The following is a 26996-nucleotide window of genomic DNA, read 5'->3' on the forward strand; positions in this document are numbered from 1 at the left end:
GTGGCTGAGTAACTTGTGGTATATATATATACAATAGAATACTACTCAGCTATTGAAAGTGGTGAATTTACCTTCTTTACCTCCTCTTGGATGGAATTTGAAGAAACCATACTAAGTGAGATAAGTCAGAAACAAAAGGATGAATATGGGATGATCTCACTCATAGACAGAAGTTGAAAAACAAGATCAGAAGGGAAAACACTAAGCAGAACTTGTACTGGAGTTTGTGTATTGCACCAAAGTAAAAGACTCACTCAGGTGTGTGTGGGGGATGGTGGGGGTGTTCAGGTTCTGGAACATGACAGCAGAAGACGGCATAGTGGGGGTTTTATTGTTATGTGGAAATGTTATACATGTGGAAAATATTGTATTTTACTGTCAACTGTAAACCTTTAATCCCCCAATAAAGAAATTTTAAAAAGAAGAAAATTAGTAATGACTTCATATAATTTTATTATCATCTAATGCCAAAAATATACTGAAATTTCCTAAATTAACCATATAGAATTTTAAACATCAAAATTCAGTTTAAAAAAGGAATTCAGGGAGTCGGGCGGTAGCGCAGCGGGTTAAGCGCAGGTGGCACCAAGCTCAAGGACCGGCATAAGGATCCCGGTTCGAGCCCCCGGCTCCCCACCTGCAGGGGAGTCACTTCACAGAAGGTGAAGCAGGTCTGCAGGTGTCTATCTTTCTCTCCCCCTCTCTGTCTTCCCCTCCTCTCTCCATTTCTCTCTGTCCTATCCAACAACAATGACATCAATAATAACTACAACAATAAAACAACAAGGGCAACAAAAGGGAATAAAAATAAATAAAAATTTTTTAAAAAAGAATTCAATCAAGACTCTTAGATTGCATTTGTCTTCAGCCATTTTCAAGCCAATCAAGGAAAAAAAACATTTTGAAATATTCATAGATTTACAAGGAAGTTGCATAATATCAACAGTACAGAGAAGACCCATGTGCCCTTCACACAGCTTCCCTCAGTGATTACATCTTACATAATTATAGCACTACAATATCAAAATCAGGAAATTGACATTGATACAATGTGTGGATGGTTCTATGCCATTTTACCACATGTGGAGATTCCTGTAATAATCACTGCAGTCAAGACACAGTACCATTTCATCAGCACAAAAATCGACTGGTGTCTTCTTGTTACCAGGTTGAGGGAAGTGCAGGAACCTGCTTTACTTTCTATTATTTTACGTTGTCCCATCTATAACATGATGTTATTAAATATTTCCTCCATACACATTGAGATCCACATCGATTTTAGGGTTACTGCTTCAATCATCACCTGTTTTTAGACAATTTAAGAAGAGATGGAAAGTCTATTGTATTTAGTAACATTTTTAATCATTCTTTTCTTCCTTTTGGATGTTCCATTGTTTACTGTGTCCTTTTTTTTTAGTTCTTTTTTGTTAATATTTATTTTATTTATTTATTCCCTTTTGTTGCCCTTATTGTTTTATTGTTGTAGTTATTATTGTTGTTGTCATTGTTGGATAAGACAGAGAGAAATGGAGAGAGGAGGGGAAGACAGAGAGGAGGAGAGAAAGATAGACACCTGCAGACCTGCTTCACAGCCTGTGAAGCGACTCCCCTGCAGGTGGGGAGCCGGGGTTCGAACCGGGATCCTTATGCCGGTCCTTGTGCTTTGTGCCACCTGCGATTAACCCGCTGCGCTACAGCCCGACTCCCTACTGTGTCCTTTTTTAAGAAGATATTTATTTATTTGAATGAAGACAGAGAAATTAAGAAAGAGAATGAGAGATAGAGAGGGAGTGAATCATAGAGATACTTGTAGCACTGCTTCACCAATTGTGAACCTTTGTTTGCCCCTGCAGGAGAGGACCACAGGCTTGAATCTGTGAGTCCTTGCACATGTTAACATGTATGCCTGGGTGTACAACCAACCAGCTCCCCCCTTTCTTTTCGCAAACTAACTTTAGCCTCTTTTTTTTTTTTTAACTGAGTGGTTAATGGATTACATTATAGTTGTTGACACCTGGGTACAACTTCTCATCTCCCTTTATGTGTCTTCAAAACACTCTTACCCACAATTTAGGTCCTTTTCCACCACCCCAATCAGGACCCCTATGCCATTTTCAACCCCTCCCTGGCCCTCCTCCCCCAGACTCTAGCAACTTTTTTATTATTTTTTTTTCCTCTGAGGATACTATGATTTTTCCATTTAGTTCTTTTCATTCAACACTTAAGATATGCCATGTTATCTCCTTCTGACCGCATGGCTTCTGGTGAAACTTATGCTTATATTAGACTTATTTTTACTTTGTGGATAAAGTAGTGCTTTTTTATTGCTTGTAAGACTACTAATTCATTGCAGCCAAGGAGGTGGCTCAGTAGTAGAACATAGGACTTGCATGTGGCAGGTTCCAAGTTCCATCCCCAGCACCTCATATGCCAGAGTAAAGTGCTGGTTCTCTCTCAACAAAAACATCACCAACTCTGACTATTGACAGTAGTGGGAATCAGACTTGGTATCTTTCCCATGAAGGTCCTCTGTGCTACTGCTATCTACCTCCCTGACTGTACTCATATCTTTTTTTTTTTAATTCAGAAAGATAGCTTGCCAGATAAAGTACATTGTTTGCCATGCTTGTGGTCCAGGTTCAAGCCCTAGCACCACGTGGGAAGAAGCTCTGGTGAGGAGGAAATTCTGGTGCTGTGGTAACTCTCCCTCTCTTCCTCACTCCCTTTCTACCTATCTGAATGGAAAATCAGCCTTGATAAGCCTTCTCACAGAAAATAAATTATAAAATAGGGACCAGGTGATGGTACACCTAGTTAAGTGCACACATTACAGTGCACAAGGACTTTAGTTCAAAATCCCCACCTGGGAGGGGGTCTCAGTAATGGTGAAGCAGTGCTGCAGGTATCTCTCTTGATCTCCATCTCTATCTCTCTTCCCCTTTTTGATTTTTCTCTGTCTCTATCCAAATAAATAAATACATAAGGTTAATTAAAATAAACTATCAACTATTATAATTATTTTTATCTTTTAAATATTTATTTTCTTTTTAATTTTTAAAATTATCTTTATTGGATAGATAGCAAGAAATTGAGAGGGTAGGGAGAGAGAAAAAGAGACACCTGCAGCATTGCTTCACTACTTGTATAGCTTTTCCCCTGCAGGTGGGGACTAGAGGCTCAAACCTGGATCCTTGAGCATTGTAACATGTGCACTCAAGCAGGTGCACCACCATCCGGCCCCTAAAGAGCTGAACAGTGCTCTGGTAAAAGTAAAATAAAATAATATATATAATTTCACGTGAGGTACAGAGATAGTTTCACATGAAAGACAGAGAGAAAGTCAGTGAAGTCAGAATACCACTCTGGCAGTTCAGGAGATGGCATACTGGGTAAAGCACTGGACTTTCAAGCATGAGGTCCTGAGATTGACCCCCAGCATTACATGCTCTGGTTCTCTCTATATCTCTTCCTCCTTCCTGCCTTCTCTTTCCTCTATCATAAATAAATAAATATTTAAAATCAATGAACAGATCTTTAACTAAACACTCTGATATATACAGTATTAGGGGTTGAACTGGAAGCCTCAGGTATACAAAACTTATGCTTTATTAATTAAATTATTTCTCTGGTGTGGATTCCTTTGAGTTTATCCTGCTTGAGATTTATTCAGATTCTTGAATTTGTAGATTTATGTGTTTTTCACATTTGGGGAGCATTCAAATGTTTTTTCTAAACTGTTGCACTTCCATCTACTTTCCTTTTTTATTTGATTGGACAGAAAGAAACTGAGAGGGAAGGTAGAGAGAGAGAGAGAGACAGACAGAGAGACAGAGAGAGAGAGAGAGAGAGAGAGTTGTTGTACTTCTTTACTGCTTTTGAACAGAGGCTTGAACCCAACTCCTTGTGTATGGGAATGTGTGCACTCTACTGGGAACACCACCAACCACACCCTCCAACCATTTTCTCTTATCCTTCTGAGACTCCAATTATATGGAAGTTAAGTCTTTTGTAAAAGTGTTTTGAGTCTGTTTTCTCATTGTTGTTCAGACTGTTCAATTTCTAGTTTTCTATTTTTAAGCTCACTGACTTATATTTTATTTCTATTAATTATTCAGTGCTGATTTATAGGATCATGAGATTGTAGGGATAAAGTTCTATCAAACTCACTGACTCTTTTCTCTGCTCTCTACAACATGCAGATGAGCCCATCCACTTTTTAGAACATTTATTTATTTATTTATTTATGGAGTGACAGGAGAGAAAGAGAGAGAGTGAGAGAGAGAGATAGAGAATCACTCGCACATTTGATGACCAGAACTGAACTTGGGACCTCATTCTTTTTTTTTAAGTTTTCATATTGATTTTATTTATTTTCCCCTTTGTTGCCCTTGTTGTTTAACATTGTTGTGGTTATTGATATTGTTGTTGTTGTTGTTGGATAGGACAGAGAGAAATGGAGAGAGGAGGGGAAGACAGAGAAAGACAGGAGAGAAAGACAGACACATGCAGACCTGCTTCACCGCTTGTGAAGTGACTATTCTGCAGGTGGGGAGCCTGGGGCTCAAACCCAGATCCTTACGCTGGTCCTTGCGCTTTGCTCCACGTGCGCTTAACCCTCATTCTTAAGACAGAGTTCATTGCTTTATGCACTGCCCCACCTCCCAGACCATCTCACTAATGTGTGTGTGCACATGTGTATATGTTCATATTTGTAGTGTTATTGTATTCTGTTGTTCTAATTTTTTAAAATATATTTATTTTGGATAGAGCCAGAGAAATGGAAAGGGGAGAGAGAGAGAGAGGAAAAGAGACAAAGAGATACCTGCAACACTGTTTCCCTGCTCATAAATCTTCCCCCTGTAGGTAGGGAACAGGGGCTTGAACCCAGGTCCTTGTGCACTGTAATGTGTGCATTCATCCAGGTGTGCCACCATCCTGCCTTATAAGTTCTAATTTTTTTGAAGTAGTGCCAAGGAATAAACCAAAGGCTTGACAAGTCTAGACTTGCACTCTACCACATAGTCACCTCTCTGACCCTATTCAAGAATTTCTGTTTGATGCTTTATTATATATCCTATTTTTTCTAGATAAACTATTTTTATTTGATTCAACCTTATTAGTAATTTCACTCTAAGCTTTTTAAATGTTGGCTGCTTCAGAATAATTATTAGCTCATTGATAGTTTTCTGTTGGCACTGTTTATTTCTCTTTAAAATTCAGAATTTCCTGATATGACAAAATTCAGGATTTATTACATCCTGAAAATTTGGTGATATTATATTATGAAACTCTGGATCTTATGTAAAATTTTTGTTAGACTACTGGGAACACTTTGCCATCAAAGGTAGGGGGAAAACTACACTGTTACTAGCAGGTATGGGTAGAAGCTCCTCACTTGGCACTTTAAACTTTTGAGAATTAACATTTAACATATCCATTAGGAAGAACAAGCACAACAGATGTTGGCAAGGATGTGAAGAAAAAGGGTCTCTTCTACACTTCTGGTAAAAATGTAAATTGTCCCAGCCCCTGTAGAAAACAGTCTGGACATTTCTCAGGACACTAGAAATAGGCCTACCCTATGACCCAGTAATTTCTCTCCTGGGGATCTATCCAAAGGAAACAAAAACAACTATCCAAAGAGATCTATGTACACTTATGTTGGTACCAGCACAATTTGTAATAGTCCAACTTTAGAAGCAACCAGATGCCCAATGAAAGATAAGTATCTAAGAAAGTTGTGGTATATACACAATTGACTCAGTTGTTCAAAATTATGAAGCCATTTACTTTTCACCATCTTGGATGAAACTTGAAGACATTATTAATGCTAAGTAAGATAAGCCAAAAGGAAAAAGACAAATACAAGATTGTCTCATTTATAGGTGGCCGGTCTTTGAGCTTTGCACCACTTGCTCTTAACCCGCTGTGCTACCACCCAGCCCCTGAGCACATATTTTATAACACACAAGGACACAGGTTTGAGCCCCCAGTCCCCACCAGCAGGGGGAAAGCTTTGTGAGTGGTGAAGCAGTGCTGCAGGTGTCTGTCTGTCTCTCTCCTTCTCTACCCCCTCCCTGATTTCTGACTTTTTCTATCCAACAAATAAATAAAGATAAGTTAAAAATTTAAAAAGAGACAAAGCAAGAGAAAATACAGGGTGATACTTAAATAAATTGTGATCTATTTCAACAGATCCAAGGACTCAAAAGCAGAAGGTGGAAAAGGATTAAAAGAACACTGGGGGGGGGCAGTAAGTCTTATGATAAAGAGAGATCATTTGGTGGTTGTTGAGGTATACTGACACCTGTCATGAACAGATGTGAAATTGTACCTCTGTGACAACAACAGATTTGTAAAACAACATATCAGGGAGTCGGGTGGTAGTGCAGCAGGTTAAGCACACATGGTGTGAAGCACCTTGATTCGAGTCGCTGGTTCCCCACCTGCAGGAGGGGGTCCCTTCACAGGCAGTGAAGCAAGTCTGTAGGTGTCTATATTTCCCTCCCCTTCTCTGTCTCCCATCCTCTCTCAACTTCTCTCTGTCCTATCCAAAAAAGAAAGAAAGAATGAATGAAAGAGAGAGAGAAAGAAAGAAAGGAAGGAAGGAAGGAAGGAAGGAAGGAAGGAAGGAAGGAAGGAAGGAAGGAAGGAAGGAAGGAAGGAAAACGTGTGGGAGTCTAGTAGTAGTGCGGCAGGTTAAGCGCACGTGATACAAAGCGCAAGGACCAGCATAAAAGATCCCGGTTGGAGGCCCCAGCTCCCCACCTGCAGGGGAATTTTTCAAGTAGTGAAGCAGGTCTGCAGGTATCTTTCTCTCCCCCTCCCTGTCTTCCCCTCCTCTCTTCATTTCTCTCTGTCCTATCTAACAATGACAACATCAGTAAGAACAACAATAATAAGCACAACAAGGGCAACAAAAGGGAAAATAAATTTTTTATAAGTTTTTTTTATATTTATTTATTTTTTCCCTTTTGTTGCCCTTGTTGTTTTATTGTTGTAGTTATTATTATTGTTGTTGTCATTGTTGGATAGGACAGAGAGAAATGGAGAGAGGGAGGGGAAGACAGAGAGGAGGAGAGAAAGATAGACACCTGCAGACCTGCTTCACCGCCTGTGAAGCGACTCCCCTGCAGGTGGGGAGCCGGGGTTCGAACCGGGATCCTTATGCCGGTCTTTGTGCTTTGCGCCACCTGCGTTTAGTCCGCTGCACTACAGCCCGACTCCCAGGGAAAATAAATTTTAAAAAATAGTGAAATCACCATTAAAAAAACTGGCAAGAGAAAAAAAGGTTAACTTAAAAAAATAAAATAGCATATCCTCAATTTAAAAAATAAATAGCAGGGAACATAACTGGCTCCTGATAAGACACTGGAATGCATAATCAGTCTGCCCTTTTTTCCCCATTAGCTTTTTTTGGAGGTCATTGATAAAACTTCACCACTCTGGGCTGACATTTTTCAGGTAAAGACAGAAATAGAGATAGAGACAGAGCTGGAGATAGAGGTAGAGGCAGAAGTAGAGACAGATATAGACACAAAGACAATAGCATTGAAGTTTTCTTCAATGTGGTAAAGGCAAAGTTCTAGCCTGGGTCATGCTCATAGCAGAACAAGTGCAATATCCAGGTGGATTATTTTGCCAGCCATTCCATTGCCTATATAAAACATTTGTTTTATATATAGTATCTAGAGTTTCAGCAGTACTTAGTGGGAGAAGTAAGGAGAAATGTGTCTACTCCAACTGAACCCTGAACTAGAAGACTGGCTCTTTGAAGACTACAAGTCTGTTTTTTTTTCAAGAATAATGAATACCTTTATTATGTGAGCCAAAAGATTATTTATTTGCATTTCTGAGCCTTGGCTTTCCTTGGGTAAAACTCCAGCTCCTTGTCCTCTAGCACATAGGTGAGTTGTTTTTGTAGAATACCCTAATACATTTAGAATTTTTCTGGTGTCTTTTTTTTTTCTTCTCCAGGATTATCACTGGGGCTCAGTGCCTGCACTATGAATCCACTGCTCCTGGAGGCCATTTTTCCCCTTTTGTTGCCTTTATTGTTATAGTTGTTGTTGTTATTGCTGCCATTGTTGTTGGATAGGACAGAAAGAAATCGAGGACAGAGACTCAAACCAGGACTCTTATGGTGGTACTTGGGCTTTGTGCCATGTTCACTTAATCCACTGTGCCGTCTAGTGTCTGTTATCTAGTTCCTCTATATTTAATGAAAATTGGAAATTAGAAGAGGTAAAACAATAAATAGGTTGCTTGCCTCACGGTAAGCCTCACTGAGGAGCTAACATTTGAACAAGACTTCAAGAGGTTAGGAATTGAGTCATACAGAAGAGTGTACCTAGCAAGGGAACACCCAGTATGGAAGTCCTAGATAAAGGAGTACATCTGACTTATTCAAGGAGAATCAAGTAAGACTAAGTAGCCAGAATAGAGTGAGGGAGGTGAAGAGCACTTTCAGGAGGTAAGATAAAATATTTAAGAGGGGACTATGTGTAAGGTCTTGTAGGCCATTACAAGATTTTGATTTTACTTTAAAACTACATTTGGAGGGGGCTGCGCAGAGAGTTAAGCGCACATGACACAAAACACAAGGGCCAGAGTGTGGATCCCGGTTCGAGTCCCTGCCCCGCACCTGCAGGGTATCGCTTCACAAGCAGTGAAGCAGGTCTGCAGGTGTCTATCTTTCTCTACCCCTCTCTGTCTTCCCCTCCTCTCTCGACTTCTCTCTGTCTTATCCAACAACAACAGCTATGACAACAATAGCAACAACAACTACAACAAGCACAACAACAAGGGCAACAAAATGGGAAAAAATGGCCTCCAGAAACAGTGGATTTTTGGTGCAGGCACTGATCCCCAATGATAACCCTGGAGGCAAAAAAAAGAAACCCTACATTTGTAGAGTTTAGTATCAATGACTTACATGATCTTTTTTTAAATATTAAAAAATGTTTATTATCTTTATTTATTTATTGGATAGAGACAGAAATCTAGAGGGAAGGGGGTATAGAGAGGGAGAGATACAGACAAATACTTGCAACACTGCTTCACCACTTGCAAAGCTTTTCCCCTGTAGGTGGGGACTGGGAGCTCAAAACTGGGTCTTGTACACTGTATTCTGTGCACTCAACCAGATGCACCACCACCTGCCCCAACTTAGATTATATATATTTTAATATTTATTTTTTAAATTGTAAATATTTATTTTTTATTTCCTTTTGTTGCCCTTGTTGTTTTATTGTTGTAGTTATTGATGTCGTCATTGTTGGATAGGACACAGAGAAATGGAGAGAGCAGGGGAAGATAGAGAGGGGCAGAGAAAGACAGATACCTGCAGACCTGCTTCACCGCTTATGAAGTGACTCCCCTGCAGGTGAGGAGCCGGGGGCTCGATCAGAGATCATTACGCCGGTCCTTGCACTTTGTGCCATGTGCGCTTAACCCGCTGTACTACCTACCACCTGACTCCCTACTTAGGTTATCTTAATTGGTTTTATAAGGATCCTTGTCAAGCCATGTCAAGAATAGGCTTTAGGGAACAAAAGCAGAAGCTCTAAGTTCAGCAAAGAAGCTACTCAGTGATCCAAGTGAGAGGTGATGGTGCATTGGGTCAGGGTTGTAAAACTGAATGTGGTTAGATTCTGGACAAATTTTGAAGAGAAAGGCAACATTTTCTAATTTGCTGAGAGACTGGGTATGAGGTGTGATTGCAAGATTTGGGGGGTCAGAACTGTTAGAAAGGTGAAATGGTAATTGACTTAGATGACCCCTCTCTGGAGGGGTCACTTTGAGGGAAAGAACCAGTGTTTTTATTTGGATAGATTCAGTTTAAGAACTCTATTAGACATCCAAGTGAAGATGAATAATAAGCAGACCCTTTTGCTGAGACACTCAAATTTCCAGATATGGAATTAGAAAACAGAGAATTTTAACTCCTGGGGAAATGACATTTTACAGAGATTTGAAGAAAATCAGGCTATCAACTCTACTTACAAGAGTGGTGGGGTAGACCTAACACAAGTTTCACAGAGACATCTCTTTTAGTTTGGCCTAGATGGGTGAATAAATACTTATTAGGTAGAGAGGGAAAAAAAGAAGTGTTATTTTCTATATTCTTAGACTCTGGCATACAGTGATTGTTCAGTCATACCTGACCTAATCACGAGTTGTGTCGTCTTGGAAATTTCCTCTCTAAATATCAGTTTATTGGTAAAATAGGAACAGTAGATTTTTTGGTGAGGAATAAATGTAAAACACTTTGTATACTACCTGGTACACAGTGGACTAAGTTTACTTATTATTATAATGGACAAATGAATGAATATCTTTCTTTATGATCAAGTCAGGGCTAGGCTGGTAAACCCCAGAACTTAAAATCTTTTTTATATTAAACAGTTTGTAAATAGAGACACACATCCTAAAAATTACTCAGAAAATGTATCCCTTCAACCTGGGCCCTCTAAACTGCATTGATTGAAGAATAAGAATTTCTGAGCTAGAGTGAATTGAGAGGGTTAAATTGCCCAACCCAAGTCCCATTCCCATTAGACTAGCTGTTTTCCATATATATTCCCTTTTGTTGCCCTTGTTTTATTGTTGTAGTTATTATTGTTGTTGATACTGATGTCTACGTTGTTGGATAGGACAGAGAGAAATGGAGAGAAGAGGAGAAGACAGAGAGGTGGAGAGAAAGACACCTGCAGACCTGCTTCACCACCTGTGAAGCAACAACCCTGCAGGTGGGGGGGGGGGTCGAAGGATCCTTATGCCGGTCCTTGCACTTCTGCCGCATGCTTTTAACTTGCTGTGCTACCGCTGGACTCCCCGACTGGCTGTTTTCTGTGTTAACTGAGGTAGGGGGAAGAAGAAGAAACTTAGATATTTCGGTGGACGTATTGAGAAATCAAACTGAGAACTCACATCAAAGAGGGATTTGAATCCAAGAAAAGTTCTAACACTGTTCTATGAGAACTGTTCCAAAGATTAGACTTCGGTATAGATGTTTTATACAATGTGTATACATGAGGGGAAGTTACAGCCAATATTTAAGAAACTCTGTAACTGATAAGACAGTTAAGACATGAGTTAGAGTTATCTTTGCATTAAGGCAATTGATAAAGTCATTTTACCATTTATTTGAAAATATTTTTAGTTTGTGTTAATGTGAGAGAGAGAGACAGACAGACAGACAGACAGACAGATACAGAAAGATACAGAGAAAGACCAATGCACTGCTCACCTCTGGCTTTTGGTAATACTGATGATTGACCCACAGACCTGAGAGTCTTTTACATAACCGTTACGCTGTCTCCCCAACCCTCTTTCTTTCTTTTAAAGATGTATTTATTTTTAAAGAAAGTGGTGGAGTAGAAGCTCCTGTTTTCTCTTGCCACCATCACTATAAAAAAGTCTATAACAAGGGGCCTGGTGGTAGTGCACCTAGTTAAGCACACTTGTTATAATGCTCAAGGATCCAGGTTCTAGCCCCCGGTCCCCACCTTTGTGAGTGGTAAAGCTTTGTGAGTGGTAAAGCAGTGTTGCAGCTCTCTCTCTCTCTCTCTCTCTCTCTCTCTCTCCCTTCCCTCTCAATTTCTGGCTGTTTCTAACCAATAAATAAATTCTTCTTCTAGCGTTTGCCCTTCTTCCGTAGCCAGTCAACAGCGTCAGGTTGAGCCTGATAATGAGCCTAATAAATAAATAAAGATTAATAAGTAAATAATAAAGATTAAAATCAATAATAAGTATAAAAACAGCAAAGATATGAGTTTTGATTTCTGATGAAATCATAATAAAGGGGAAATTCAGAATCCAGGCTGTGAGAACAGAGGGACTCACAAAACTAAGGTAAAAATTGGCATCCTGCTCAGTTCCACACCACCCAGCCAGGATCTTGCCACTATAACCATCTACTCTAGTATTGGTAGTGACAGTATAACGTATGTGCTCTGGGTCTGATGAGAATAGATTGTGATTCAAGTATCTGTCCCCAGGCTCTACTACTAAGAAAACTGAATTCCAATATGGCTTCTCCTAGAGCTCCAGCAAACTACTGCATAATCATAAGGACTGTAGTTGTGACTTTATCTCACTCCTTTTACAGCTTGCAGTGTTTAATTTCCCTTTTTTGCTTATGAAGCTTTCCCTCTGCAGATGGGAACTGGGGCTTGAACCCTGGTCCTTGCACTTTGCAACATGAGTGTTCTAGCAGGTATGCCACTACCCAGCCCCTAATTTCCCTTTTTGCATTGTTGTACAGCTATAGTAGTAGGATCAAGGAGCTGGGGTTTGGGTATATCCTCCTTATTACCAGATCAGAAACCCACACCTTATAGAACTCTTCTGGTTGTAATTTGTTGTCACTTGAAGAGCCTATTATTTTCTAAGAAGAGGGTATCTTTCTGTGTCCTGCCAGTTGGATGCTGAACATTTTGTCTTCTGCTGTGGAAGTTATCTTTTTTTTTCCTGCCAGTGCTGTATTGGAACTTCATGTCTGCATAATTTCACTGTATCCAACAGACTTTTTTTTTTTCATAGGGAGGGTAATACAGAAAGAGAAAGAGGAAAGACAGTACAGTATTGCTTCACTACTGGGACTCCATGCCTATGTGATTCCACCACACCCAACAGACTATATTGTTTAGGTAGAAGGTGAGAGACAGAGAAAGGAAGAGAGATAAAAGATATGGAGAGAGGTCAAGACATCGCATAATTGCTTCCACTGTTTGAGAATCTTCCCAGTAGGGTGCTTCCATGTGGTGGCCAGGGACTCAAACCTAGGTCCTCATGTGTAGTGAACTATCTCCTGGCCCCATAAATTATCTATCTGTGCATATTTCCTATGTATTGCTGTGCCTTTGTTGTAGATGCCAAGTGGAGGGATAAATAGGTCTGTTCTAGTAATGCCCCTCTTTCTTTTATTAGTAGATAAATAAATCTTTAAAATACAAAAATGCTATTTCAATTTTATCAAAGACAGAGAGCAGCAACATTGCTCAGCTCTGGCTTGTGGTGGTGCTAGATTGAATCTGAGACCTCTGGAGCCTCAGACATACAAGCTGTTGCTCTAACACTTAGATCCGTTTCTCTGGCTTTTCATTTGATCTTATACAATTTGACCATATAGAGTTCCTTATTTAAAAAAATATCATTTTATTCTCAGTATTCTTCCATGTGTTCAAAACACTTTTATTTGTGATCTGGAAGGTGGTACGGTGACTAGAGTACTGAACTCTGAAGCACGAAGTACTGAGTTCCAGCCCCACCCACCCAGGTGGGTGTGGGGCGAGGGAAACAGTGGAGCACCAAAGCTTTCTCCAGTGTGCCAGGGACTGGGCCCAAACTTGGGTATAGTAAATGGCAAAACAACACACTATTCAGGGAAGCTATTTTGCTGCCCTTCTAGCAGTTTGTACTTGAAAATTACTACACTTCTTTTGTTGTCGCTTGTTTTGTTTTCCTTTAGGTCTTTTAGAATAATGATTAAGTTTTCTCCTCTGGGTGTTTTCATTCCAAACTCTAATAAGAACTCAAGAACGCAATTTTGAGAAAAAACACAATTTCAATAAACAAAAATGTTTATTATTTCTTTTCCTAGGGTTAATACTATTTAATTTTTCCTTCCATGGGCCAAGTGACAGGTCACCTGGTAGAGCACAAGAATTATTATGCATGAGGGCTCAGGTTCTAGAACCCAGTACCCATCTGCATGGAGAAACTTCCTGAGTGGTGGAACAATGCTGCATCTCATCTTCTCTCACTCTCTCTCTCTCTCTCTCTTCCCTTGTCCCCTCTCTCCCCTTTCAAAAAAAAATAGAAAACAAAGACCACTGAATAAAAAACAAGAATAACAAAAGGGAATAAATAAATAAATAAATATTTAAAATAGTAAAAATTAAAAAAACAAAGACCACTGGGAATGGTTTATTTGTGCAGGCACTGAGCCCCCAGCAATAAGCCTAGTGGCAAAAAATGGGGGGAGAATAAAGAAAAGAGGGGGGAAAAAAGGAAAGGGAAGGGAAGCAAGAAAGAAGAATAAAATTTTCCTTTCATTGCTAGGGTTTCATCTTTATATTTTTCCAATTACACTTATTATAAGTGCTTAGACCTTAATTCACTGCAGTTCGTATTCCCTGTTTCTGCAAACTAGTGAACACACATTTTAAATTCTAGTTATTTTTATTTTTAAATTATAATTATTTTCCAATAGTACTATTATTGAGGTTCCATGCCTGTGCAATTCCTTCTCTCCTTGTGGATTTTTTTTTTAATCTAGAGGGTGTGAGACAGAGAAGGGAAGAAAGACGAGAGAGAGAGAGAGAGAGAGAGAGAGAGAGAGAGAGAAGAGAGAGAGAGGAGAAGGAGGAGCAGGACATCACAGCACTGCTCCACTGTCTGTGAAGTTTTTCTCTTGCGGGTGCTCCATTACAGTGGATGGGGGCTTGAAACACACACACACACACACACACACACACACACACACACACACACACCAGGTCTTCACACATGGCAAAGTGTGTGTTCTACCAGGTGAGTCTTCAGGTTTTAATGCCTGATGAATGATGTATGAGATGCAAACAGTTAAAGCAAAGTATTTTAATTGTGATGTTTTTGAGACTGTATCCTTATAGCAGCTTCTGAGAAAACACAATTTAAGGCTTGATACATGATTTTAGTTTGAAGAGTAAATATTTGGCTTTTCCGATATTTTTCTTATATGTTTATTACATTTTATAAAGTTTTACCTTGAGACAACACTTTTATCTTTCTTTACTGAAACATTCATCTTGCTTTCTTTGAAATTACTTCCTTTCTTCTCCAAAAGAGATGCATCTGGGTGACAAGTCTAGCAGATGGAGACTTGTCTCAAGTGGCCTCCCCCAGGGCTCTGTTCTGGCTCCTATGCTATTTAATATTTACATCAGTGACCTCCCAGAAACTTCTTCAAGGAAGTTCATCTACGCCAATGACATCTGCTGTGCAACTCAGGCATCCAAGTTCGACATCCTCGAGGAAACACTCACGAAAGACATGTCTCTGATATCTGATTACTGTAAAAAATGGCGACTAATCCCTAGCACTGCAAAAACGGTATCATCTGTTTTCCATCTACACCATGCCTCGGCCTCGCGTGAGCTTAATGTGCAGCTTGGCGATACGAGAATCCGGCATGAAGCCCAGCCAGTCTATCTTGGCGTTACTCTCGATCGCACTCTGTCATTTCACGAACATCTCATAAAAACTGCAGCAAAGGTGAACATGAGGAATCACATCATTGCAAGACTGGCCAGCTCCTCATGGGGCGCAAGCGCTTCCACACTACAATCATCATCTCTGGCATTATGCTATTCCACTGCAGAATACTGTGCCCCAGTATGGTTCCGCAGCCCCCATGTCCACTTGGTCGATTCCAAATTATATTCCTCCATGAGGATAATTTCTGGAACCATCCGTTCCACCCTGGTTCCATGGCTGCCAGTTCTTAGCAACATCGCCCCGCCAGATATTCGTCGGGACGCGGCATCATCTAAGTTCATTTCCCACGTTTACGCTCGACCGGACCTGCCAATATACGCGGATATCTTCGCCCACCCTGTCCAACGCTTGACGTCTCGTCACCCAATCTGGTCCCCTACACCTACACTGAACTTCTCTGTTCCAGACTCTTGGAAACAGAGTTGGCAGTCAGCTGAGGTAAAGAACAAACACCTCATCACAGACCCCTGCAAGCGTCAACCCGGCTTTGACCTAGCTCGTTATGATTGGGCCCTCCTCAATCGCTATCGAACAGGCCATGGCCAGTGCGCCGCTATGTTCCATCGCTGGGGAGCCAGAGACGACCCGAACTGCCCCTGCGGCTACAGACAGACTATGACCCACATAGTCAACGACTGCCACCTCTCCAGATTCAAAGGAGGTCTCGAAACTTTACATCAGGCTCAACCTGACGCTGTTGACTGGCTATGGAAGAAGGGCAAACGCTAGAAGAAGAACTTCCTTTCTTAGTAACTTTATAAAATTTTAAGAATATTTAACCCTTGAAGTATTGGTATTCTAATTTCAAAATTACAAGCAATTATAAAATAGTGCCACATTGGCAATTTTAGAAGAGCTGGCAAGATGGTCCAACAGAACCTGGTTTGCCATGCATGTGACTCAGGTTCAAGCCTAGGCCCTTTTGCACTAGGGGAAGTTTTAGTGCTATGATGTCTTTTCTCCTTTTTTTCTCTCTCTCTTTAATTTTCTCTTCCTTTTTTCTTTTCTTTTCTTTTTTCTTACCAGAGCTCTGCTCAACTCTGACTTATAGTGATGCAGGGGATTGAATTTAGGACTTTGGAGCCCCAGGCATGACAATCAGTTTGCATAACCATTATGCTATCTCCTACCTTTTTTTTACGTTGTTTATTTGATTTGATAGAACAGAGAGAAACTGAGAGGGAGGGGAGATAGAGAGGGAGACAGAGACATCTGCAGCACTACTTCGCCATGAAGCTTTCCACCTGCAGGTGGGGACCAGGGCTTTGAACCTGGGTCCTTGTGCATGGTAATATGTGAACTTAACCAGGTGCTCCACCTTTTTGTTCTATTTTTCTCTATATGAAACAGTTGTTCTAGAGTGGTGAAGTCTCAATGATATCACACACACACACACACACACACACACACACACACACACACACACACACACCAGGGAAACAGTACAGCAACTTATGCAGCATACTGAGGCCTGAAGCTCAGAGGTTTCAGGTTCAATCTCCAGCACTGCCGTAAGCCAGAGATGGTCAATGCTCTGGTAAAAATTTAAAATAAAATAAATAACTCAAACATTTTTCATTAGTGATGTGGAAGGTGTGCATATGCACAGTTTCACTACTCTCAGGCTGAATTTTCTCATTTTTTTAATTTTAGCTAAAGAGACAGAAACACAGAGAGACACCATAGCACTGGAGTTTCCCCTAGTGATATCAAAATCTTACACGGTGCCAGGGTTGGAACTCAGGCTGTGTGTCCTTTCAGGTAAGCTATTTTCTGACAAAATTTTTGTAAATTTTAGAACATATGTTTACTTTTAGTATAGATTTTTAAATGACATAGATACATCTTCCCTAGATATCTAAATTCCCAGCTTCAAAAGTAAATGACTGAGGCGGGGGCACAGAACTTACTGTGTAGGTTATAGTGTGGAACTATACCCTTGTTATCATATAATCATGTAAATCACTATTCAATCACTAATACATTTTTTAAACAGCAAATGTAAGACATTAAACAAATTCCCATAATGATCCTTTTTTAGTTTCCCTTTTAAAAGATTAGTCACATTAGTCCCCACAGGCATTTTTTTTAAATTTACTTTGAAAAAAAATATTTATTTACATGAAAGAGAGAGAAAGAGAACCAGAACATTATTCTAGCATATGTAACACCTAGAAGGGAACTCAGGTCCTCAGGCTCTTAGGCCCAGTGTTCTAGCCATTGCACCACCTCTCAGGGCACTTAATATACAAGAAAATTTCCTGTAAATTTGCATTGTAGTAAAAGGTTCAAATAAACAAGACACATAAAATTTACCAGTTTACAATTTTACTTTCTCCTATTTAGGCACTCCTTCATAAATATTACTTTTCATAATTATTGCGCATAAAACTTGTAGGTGTATTAGTTTGTAGAAGACCAAGTAAAGTTTATTTATAGTTAATTTTGAACTCCCTTGGCCAGTCCACTGAATAACAATTCTGTCTTTTTAATCTTCTTTTATGTATTTTTTATATTTTTAAATTACAGAATTACATGTAGACAGGGATTTGAATCCACACCATTTCCACCACCAGAGTTCTGAATCTTCACTCTCTCTCCCCAATCCACCACAATTCCCCTGAATCTACCACAGTTCCCCTAAAGTTGTAGACATAGGCCAACCGTCTTCTCTAAAACTATCTGTCCACATTTATACAGTTACCCCTTATTTTCCTAATTCTCTTTCCTTCTAAACAATTCTGTCTTTTTAAAAAGTTTTGTTTAATGATTCGTTTGTTAATTTTATTTGCTGAAACTGAGAGGAGAGGGGGAGATAAATTGGGGGAGACACCTATGGACTGGGGTAGATAGCATGATAATTATGCAAAGAAACTTTCATGCCTGAGGCTCTGAAGTCCCAGGTCCAATCCCCTGTACCACCACTACAAACCAGAGCTGAACAGTGCTCTGATAAATAATAATAATAATAAGAAGAAGAAGAATACAATATTGTTTCACCACTTGTAAAGTTTTCCCCCTGCAGATGTTGACTGGGGGCTTGAACTTTGGTCCTTGAGCATGACAACATGTGCACTAACCTAGCTTGCCACCACCCAGCCCTACAATTCTGTCTTTAACCCATTGCCACATTTGGTTACTTTTCCTATTTTTATCTTGTGAAATTACTATCCCTTCTTCTTCTTGCCAGAACATACTCTGTTCTTTTTTTTCCCTCTGCAGCAGAGAATATAGTGGAATAATTTTTCCTCTTAGGGGTGGGGGGTACCATGTCCTTGATAATTCAAGGACTGCCAAGCAAGGAGAAAGCTCTGAGATACAGGTGTCATTTATCCTGCCATCTAAACACTCTTGAGGACTGGATGGGCTTCAAAGCACCCTTGGTGCCATCAGTGAGTAGGCAGCTTCATTATCTTAGATGGGTGGATGATTTGCTTTGGGTCCCACACTGAATATCAATAATTGGATTTTTAAAACCTTCCTTCTAGGGTTGGGTGGTGGTACACACATTACCACATGGAAGGATCTAGGTTCAAGTCTCCCCTCCCCCACCTGCAGAGGGGATGCTTCAAGAATGGTGAAGCAAATCAGCAGGTGTCAATTTTTCTCTTTCCCTCTCTATGCCCCTCCCCTCTCAAGTTCTCTCTCTCTCTCTCTCTCTCTCTATCTATCTATCTATCTCATGCTATCCAGTAAAATAAGGGAAAATGGGGAAGAAGAGGAAGAAGAAAGAGAAGGAGGAAGAAGAAGAGGAGGGAAGAAAAAATAAATGGCCACTGGGATTCATAGTACTGGTATCAAGCCCCAAAATAACACTCGTGGCAGAAAAAATAAAATTAATAAAATAAAATATTATTTCCTTCCCTCCCTGCTTCTCTCCTTCCTACCTTCATGAGTAAGTAAGAGCAGGAGAGAGAGAAAGAGAGAACTAGAGCATCACTCTGACACATATGACACCAGGAATTAAACTCAGGACCTCATGTTCAAGAGTCAAATACTATCCACTGCACCACCTCCCATGGACACCAATAGCAGTTTTCACATTGTTCTAAGAGAACTGATTCTAAGATTGGGGTTTTGATGTGGAAAACATTTGTTTATTTATTTATTTGATAGAGACAGAAAAATCCAGCAAGGATGGGAAGATAGACAGGGAGAGAGACAGAGAGGCACCTGCAGCACTGCTTTACTACTCATTAAGAGTCCCCCTGCAGGTAGGGACCGGGGGCTTGAATCCAAGGTTCTTGCACATTGTAACATGTATACTCAACCAGGTGCAACACCACCCCCCTCAGCCCAGATATAGAGATTTTTATACTGTGTATTCATGAGGGGAGGTAACAACTGATATTTAAGGATTTCTACAAAAAGTAGTTGATAGTAGTATTCATGACTTAAAAGTTACTTCTGCATTGAAGCAGCATTTTTTTGCCACTAGTGTTATCACTGGTGTTATCATTGCCTGCATATCATCATTCCACTGATCCTAACATCCATTTTTTATTTCTTTTTGATAGAGAAACAGAGAGGAGACACTACAATACTACTCCAACATTTGTGAAGCTTATCCGCTGAGGGTGGGAACAAGAGTTTTGAAGCCAGGTCTTCAAGCATGGTAATATGTGCACTCTACCAGGTGCAACCAAACTACACCCTGCATATTTATTTTTAAGATTTTATTGAGGGGAGTGGGGGTGAACACTATTCTGCTATATTCAGTGCCAGGGATCAAAGGGATTAAACTGGAAACTTCACTCAAGTCCAACGACCTACCAGTTGAGCTCTTCCCTAGCTGGACCTGTAGTTTTTGTGTACCTTCAATGGCTAATGAAGCTCATCAGGTCTCAGGCCATTGTGTCCCTGCCCCCTCACAGAATCAGGAAGTTCATGATGCTGACCTTGTCACAAAAGATGATCCACTGAGTTCTGACATTTGGTTCACACACATATCCACAGAAAATGATGGTTTTAGGCTGATTTCTCTGACAGTTCATGGTTTCCTTAAGATTTGTCTCTCTTTTGTATTTTTGTTTTAATGACTCTGAATAAAATATCTTTAGATTTATAGTGAACTTTTACTCACTTCACAGATTCTCTGAGATTCAGACTAGACTCATAGAATGGCAAGAAGAAGGTCAATGACACTAAGGGCTTGATACTAGGATCCCCTCCCAACAGCCTGAGACCCCCAAGGAAACAAGCGCCCCCTACAGACTGAAAGCTGATCCAAATCTCTGCAGGAGCTGCTGTTGCTTGGCAACCAGGCAGCTTTTGCAACAGAAGAGTACCGCAAAGGTTTTGGGAAGGAGAGATGTTTCTTGCTCCATGCACCCTAATGTTTCTCACTCCATGAACCCTCACTCACATGCCTTCAGCAAATAAAGCTGGAGCAATGCAGCCTGCTGCTGTCTGATAATCTAAGCTCATACTTGGAAGCAGAGCTTCATTGGGCCACTATAGTGTTTTTCAGCAAGTACCCCTTACTCTAAAGCCTTCAGATTTTAGGAGGTAGGAGACCTGGGTTCCAAGAGGCAGAAATTTTTTGGGGGGGCATTGATGTGGCTGGATATCATTGGCCAGTGGAAATTTTAGCAAATTGGATGTGCAAGGGAACAATTTTGGTGACCAGTTCAGTAAAGAATAAAGATTTCCCTGTCATTTCCAATGTATTGGATTGGAAACTGCTACTTCAGCCTATTCAAGAAAAAAATTGCACTGTAAAGAAATAATCATTCATGGCGGAGTGAGGGAGGGGGAACCAGGGAGATGAATTTCTCAATGAGTTTCTCTACAGGGTAGGGAGAGATCTTGAGATCTATTTCCCCCCTGTAAGCAGAGACAGAGGCCATACAAAAAGTAAAGAAATAGAACACTAAGTGGCTTTCTAACATGTTTAGTTAACAAAGCTCTGACTTGATGTCTCTTCTATTAGGATTATGCTGAAGTACCTTGTCCTTATGAAGGCCTTTGGGGACTAGAATCCTCTTAGTAATCTAGCATTCTGGCCCCCAGAGTAGGTCTAGGCAGGATAAGGCCACAGCCGCAATAAACCCTCCCCCTGGGACTCATCTCTTCATTCTCAGATAGTACAACAGGCGTTTCCTTGTGGCAGAGCCCCAAGTCATGGCAAGTTTAGAGTAGAACTGTGCCCAGGAGTATCCTTGTAGGCTTCCATTCAAGAATTCCAAGGTAAAACTACTGGCAGCCAGAGAGCATCTTGTCCAGCCACTGCCCCATTCCACAACATCACCAGTGGCTTTGATGAAAGGGGGAGGAGGTTCTTTGCTCCTTGTTCTTCCAAAGTAAATTAGGATGGGGCTGAGCCTGAGTGCTATTAATAGCCCTCCCAGCCCAGCTTGTTAGCCCCAAATCTGATGCCAGAATCTGTGACTCAACAGCTAAAAATAACTAAGAATAACTGCAATCGAACCCCAATGAACAGCTCCCCCTAGCCCTCCGCCCTCAAGTTTCTGACAGTCTATCTCTAGCCTAGGGCCTCATTGAAGTTAAGAACTTTGTGGTCCCTTTGGAAAGACTTAAGATTTACCTGGGTAGGTTCAGGTCTGACAACCCACGGCTAGGTGTACGGGGCCGGGCTCTGACATCCTGACCAGGGTTCTGGTCCCTGAGGTCAGAGGATCACGATTGGATAGCCTGGGTGCTATGCGGTTGAGGCTACAGCAGCCGAAGACCCTGGGGTTGTTAGGGTTAGTTTAGGAGGGGAGAGGGAAACTGCATGGCTGTACCGCTTGATGACAGGAAAGAGAAGTACGAATGCAGGTGGTGATAAATGCTAAGTGGAGAGAGGGAAGGGGGAAGTCCCTGGCAGGCTGGATTCCCACAACTATATCCCACTGGTGGTGCCAGAAGTGGGGGAAAGCATGGGGGAAAGTCCAGGAAAGACTATGCAAGTGGCGTAGACCCAGGGGAATATTGGACCCGGAAGGGGCCGCCCCTGCACCTCCTGCCTTTGCACACCTGCAGACCAGCTTTATTGGAGGTGACCGCTGCCTGTGTGCGTTAAGTGTTTGTGTGCGCATGGCGGAAAGGGGGGTAAGAAGGAGGGGGCGGGGGCACAAATTCAAACTAGCTCTCCTTAATCCCACACCGGAAGTGGCCAGAGGCATCCGGCATCTAGGGAATTGGGCTTTCTGAGTCCGTTTTCCAAGCGAGTAGGCTCTTGTTCATAGGCACTTGTATTGCCCTGGGGCCCCATTCTGGCGCAAGAGAGGAGTTGGGAGCCGAACCTCCTGACCCTCCTAGCGCCTTCGTCCCACTCTTTTTTGTGTGGAGGCACGAACTGAGGCGAATAGTGGCTGCTGCTAGAGATTGAAGAGTCAGCCCCAGTGCTCCTTCACGTCTCCGTTTTTAAATTTTTTTTTCCCTTAGTCCCTCCTGTCCTTACACCAGACTCAGCATTGGTCACCTTAGTTAAATCTTTAGCCCAGGGATTCAATAAGCTGCAAACAGTGGGGAATTTGCTCTTCGAGGGGATGGTAGGACCGGGAACCATAGCTGACACATAGCTCAGAAAAGCGAAAAATTATGAAACTGGGGGCATGCCCTTAAAGTCTTCAGTCAAGGACACTGGTCCCCATTCTGGCACTGAAAAACAGGTGGTTTTCAGTAAAGACGTCACTCTGAGTGACGACTGACGTGGCCCGCCTTTTGGGGCTAGTGACCACAAGGTGGAGCTATAACGCAATTCTGCCCCCACACTACTCAGCCACTACTCAGAACGCCTTCTCTTTCAGTACTCCTACTTCTCTCTTGCATCCATTCATAGCCTCATGTGCTCCTCTCCCACCTTCAACCCACAGATCGTATGAAGACCCCCTCCGTGCCATGTCATGTAAATGTAACCCTAGATGAAAATTGCAGTCTCCACTGAGTCACAGTGTTGAAAAGATTAGGCTCCTATCAAAACTGAATTCCGTTCAATGAATAACAACAGATTAATATACAAGATATAGAAACCTTAACAAGATAGCTATACACAGGAAAAAAAAAAAAAAACACTGTAGGCACAGCCATATGACTAGATGGACTCTTTATCCCAAACTCAAGGCAGGAAAGCTGTGAAATTAAATGAATCAGGTGAGTCATAGGAATGGGGTTGGTGTGACCTTCATCTTACAGTTCTGCAGGAAAGGCTATTATTATCATCTCCTTCAACTGCTGTTCCAAGCTTACCCATCCCGGACACATGCCTTCCACACAAGAACACATACACAGGGGTTTGAGACATCTTTGTGATCTCTTTTCCACTTAAGTCTGTTCTAGATTTTTGGGGGAGATAAATTTCTCATGAATAGTTGTCTTCCAAACTGCCTCAGGTCAAAGCCCAATGGGGCCTTTATGGTTCAAAATATACTGTTACCAAAGTTCACACCATCCCAACCCACCAACAGTTCACTTCAGTTCACATTCCCTTCCTGTAGTCCAGTGCAAAAGGGCTTCAGGCTCTGGCTGGTTGGGGCCAGGCTAGAACATTCACTCCATTATGAAATTGTTGATCCTGGTCAGCAGCACTGCTGTTTCTAAGCCTGGGTGAGGTGGGGAGGGGTGCGGAATGTGCATAATAGGGAGTGAGAAACTGTAGGAGGATGAAAATAAGGTAAGAGGAGAAAATTCTTACCGGTTCTCTTTCTCTCCTTAGCACATCTCCTATAGGGAGAAAAGCTTTTCATTGTGAGTCAGCCAGCTACAAACATGATTTTTGACCCCAAGCTCCACCCCTCAAATGCCATTCATAATTTTAACCCAAATTAGTGTATAAGGAAGGGTGTCAAAATCTTAAAGGAACCAAACAGATTAAACCTCAAATGCCTGGTAGCATAATTTAAGTCTGAAGTAGGAGTTTAGGGAGATTAAAAATTTAGAATTTGAAGCACAAAACACTCACCCTTGGAGGAGGAAGGTCCACAAAAGTAGCAAAATGGAAACACAATTGGTAATGACCCACATCATTAGGTAGGTTCGAGGGGGCTGTGGGAATAAGGTCCCTGTCAATGGCCAAAGTATAAAAGGTAGTATATGGGGGGAATACTTAAGGGGGTAAATAGTGAACAGGACAGGACAGGATTAAAAAGAACTGGTGATGAGAGAAGAGGGAGCGGGGGTGGGGGTGGGGGTGGGGGGGAGACAGTCCCAGATCCCTTACAATAAGCCAAACAGGGTGATGCATCTGCTGCAGCAGCTGGCAGTCATTGGTGGTGACCGAATCCACCCCAGCACACCAGAGTAGGGAGAAGAGCCAGGGCTTGTTCACTACAAACAGGTTCACTGAAGTATTACACTGGTGCATTGACCTGTGGAAGTAGAAAAGAAACAGGGTTGTGGGCCACAAGGCATGGGAGGCAGCCCCTGTTGGTGCTTGTTTGTGTCATTACCAAGGAGCTATCAGTTCTATCTTTAAGTTGCAGCCCTTGACCAGATGTGATTGTCTTTGCATAGTTGAATTTTATCTCCTAGTAAATTATACCTGTGGGCTCCAGCTTTGCTGTCTAGAGCCTCATGATTGTGTTTCTCCTCTTTGTCCCATTATATCCCGTGTGAGATCTGTGGAATAGTGACCATGTCCCTCTAAGTCTTTTCTTCCTCAAACCCAAAATTACTGAGCCCTTCAACCATTTATTCATAGGGTCTGGGTTATTAATTCTCTTTACCATCCAAACTTTTGTAATCTGACCTCATTCAATCCTTGCAAAGTATGGGGTCTGTATCTGAATATTATAGTCCAAGTGGTAATGGGCCAGCTTTAAATAGGTCCAAGTTCTTCCTGCCTTCTGGCACTATGCCTGTATGAAAGCAGCGAATGTCATATTAGCTCTCAGCAATGTCACTTGCCTCCTGATGACTCACTTGAACCCTGGACTTTTGTACACATGTTCCTGCTGATGGTAGTGTCTTTATCTTCTATTTTTTCTATAATTAAGCTTTCAGGGAAACCCAAAATTTGGGTCTTTACATCTGTTCTTTTATGTTTCATTTTGGTACATTTGATCTACTTAAACATTTCAGAGTCTTATCAGTGTATTCAGTAACCATTTATATCTCTTGGAAACACTTGCTGTTGATTAAGACAAGACTAAGGCGAGGATCAAGTCTGCTGTTACGTTTTCCTCCATTGTAGCTACATAGGGAAAGCTCCTTGACATAGTTATAGTCTATGATTTAGTCCATGTCCTTTTTTTTATTATTCTATCTGACCACAAGGACTTTATAAGAGACCTTAGCAATGAGATGTTTTTAAGTTCATCATGCTTATGGCATGGGTGAACTTCAGGGGCCCAGTGCATATCTGGAACTCTCTCCCCTGACTTCATCCTCTATTGTACTTGCTGTTTTTTTTTTTTTTAACCTGAGCCTCACAAATGAGTGATTTCACTGCTCCCAGGCCAATTTTTTCTTTTTTTCAGATAAAGATATAGGGGGAGGGGAAGAGACACCACAGTACTGAAGTCTCCCTCCCCACCCCCATAGTGGCTTGAATCTGGGTTGTGCACATGCTATAATCTACATGTCCTACTTAGTGGGCTCTCTCTCCAGCCTGCACTTGTCTTTGGTGTAGCATGAAAGCCAAAAGCATTCTCATATGGTTTACAAAATCCTACCAATTTGGACTGTGTCTACGCCTCCAGTGTTGTTTTCCCCTTACCCATTAGGCTGCCATTCCTACTCTTCTGTAGCTCTTTTCATTGTTAGCTTCCTGTGTGTGATCTTATGGTCTCAGCTCTCTTAAAACACATTTTGTAATGTGGTTCCTCCCCACATTCTCACACTCCCAGCTTCTCACACTCAACCCCAATGGCTCTATTATTTCTCCTCATTATTGCTGATCACTGTCCAATATGCATATCTCTTTTTTTCCTTTCTTTTTTCTTTATTGGGGACAAATCCAATATGCATATGTTTTGTTGTATGATTTTGTTGTTTGTGTGCTTTTGTTGTGTGGTTTGCTGTGTTGTCTGTCTTTCAGTAGTGCACACAATGCCTGTAAAAATAATTCCTGACCCATAGTTCATCTTTGTTGCATGAGTGAATGGTCTCTGGCCTCCCAGCATTGACCCTTGCCAACCATTAGGCATCACCTTACATGATCCTCTCAGCTTCTTTCCCTCAGCACTCACTTGATATTCAGATGTGACAATTCTTGATAAGGGAGGTTAAGACGATAGGGTTGTGCCTCAGTTCTGTTGCATTCCCACTGTCTATGTCCATAGATCTGGCACAATCCAGGTGCCCGTTGTTGAACATAAGCCCGATCCTCATCTGGTAGCCAAAGAACCTGTGGTTCAAGGAAGACAGATATGAAGCTGGGGAAGTTTTAGGGAGTCCAGGGTGGAAGTGGAGTTACAGAAGCTTCACTACACAATGAGGTATATGAGGTGGGGTGAGGCATAGGTAACCTCAAAAGTATCATCATGACCCAGGGAAGGCTGGGTGGGGCAAGAGGGAACATTTGAGGGTCCTGACAACATCACCATGGCTTGGGGCACCCTGGCACTCAGCACAGTCTCCAATGTCTGCTTCACAAAATTTTTGTAGTATGTGTGGTTTTGTGAGGGGTGGCGCAAGTCAAACATGATGGAGAGGTTGAGGACTGCAGCTTCTTGTAGTAGTTCTTCCAAAGTTGGAATTGTTTGATTCTCAGCTTCTTTCCGATCAGACTCTGACAGCTGTTTGGCTCCCCGGAAGGGCTGTCTCTAAAAGAATAGGACAATTATTTC

At 41.4% G+C, this 26996-nt stretch overlaps 1 protein-coding gene across 5 annotated transcripts in view; it reads right to left on the reverse strand.

Moving 5' to 3' along the window:
• Window positions 1-403: 403 nt before the first annotated feature.
• GDPD2 (glycerophosphodiester phosphodiesterase domain containing 2) overlaps window positions 404-26996 on the reverse strand; it is a 33606-nt gene continuing 7013 nt past the window's right edge. For 4 of the 5 annotated variants that reach the window (XM_007530761.3, XM_060182839.1, XM_060182840.1 and 1 more), the window contains 6 exons: window positions 26751-26972; window positions 26397-26554; window positions 24428-24575; window positions 24170-24252; window positions 23903-23931; window positions 23185-23810 (listed from right to left, as the gene is read on the reverse strand). In XM_007530761.3, coding sequence (XP_007530823.1) covers window positions 23758-23810; window positions 23903-23931; window positions 24170-24252; window positions 24428-24575; window positions 26397-26554; window positions 26751-26972 — 693 coding nt within the window. In that variant the 3' untranslated portion in view covers window positions 23185-23757. Of the gene's footprint in view, window positions 1304-23184; window positions 23811-23902; window positions 23932-24169; window positions 24253-24427; window positions 24576-26396; window positions 26555-26750; window positions 26973-26996 lie in introns of those variants that run through there. The other variant, XM_060182837.1, reaches the window with a different exon arrangement.

The sequence above is a fragment of the Erinaceus europaeus genome, chromosome X (assembly GCF_950295315.1).
Source record: "Erinaceus europaeus chromosome X, mEriEur2.1, whole genome shotgun sequence".
Lineage (NCBI taxonomy): Eukaryota > Metazoa > Chordata > Mammalia > Eulipotyphla > Erinaceidae > Erinaceus > Erinaceus europaeus.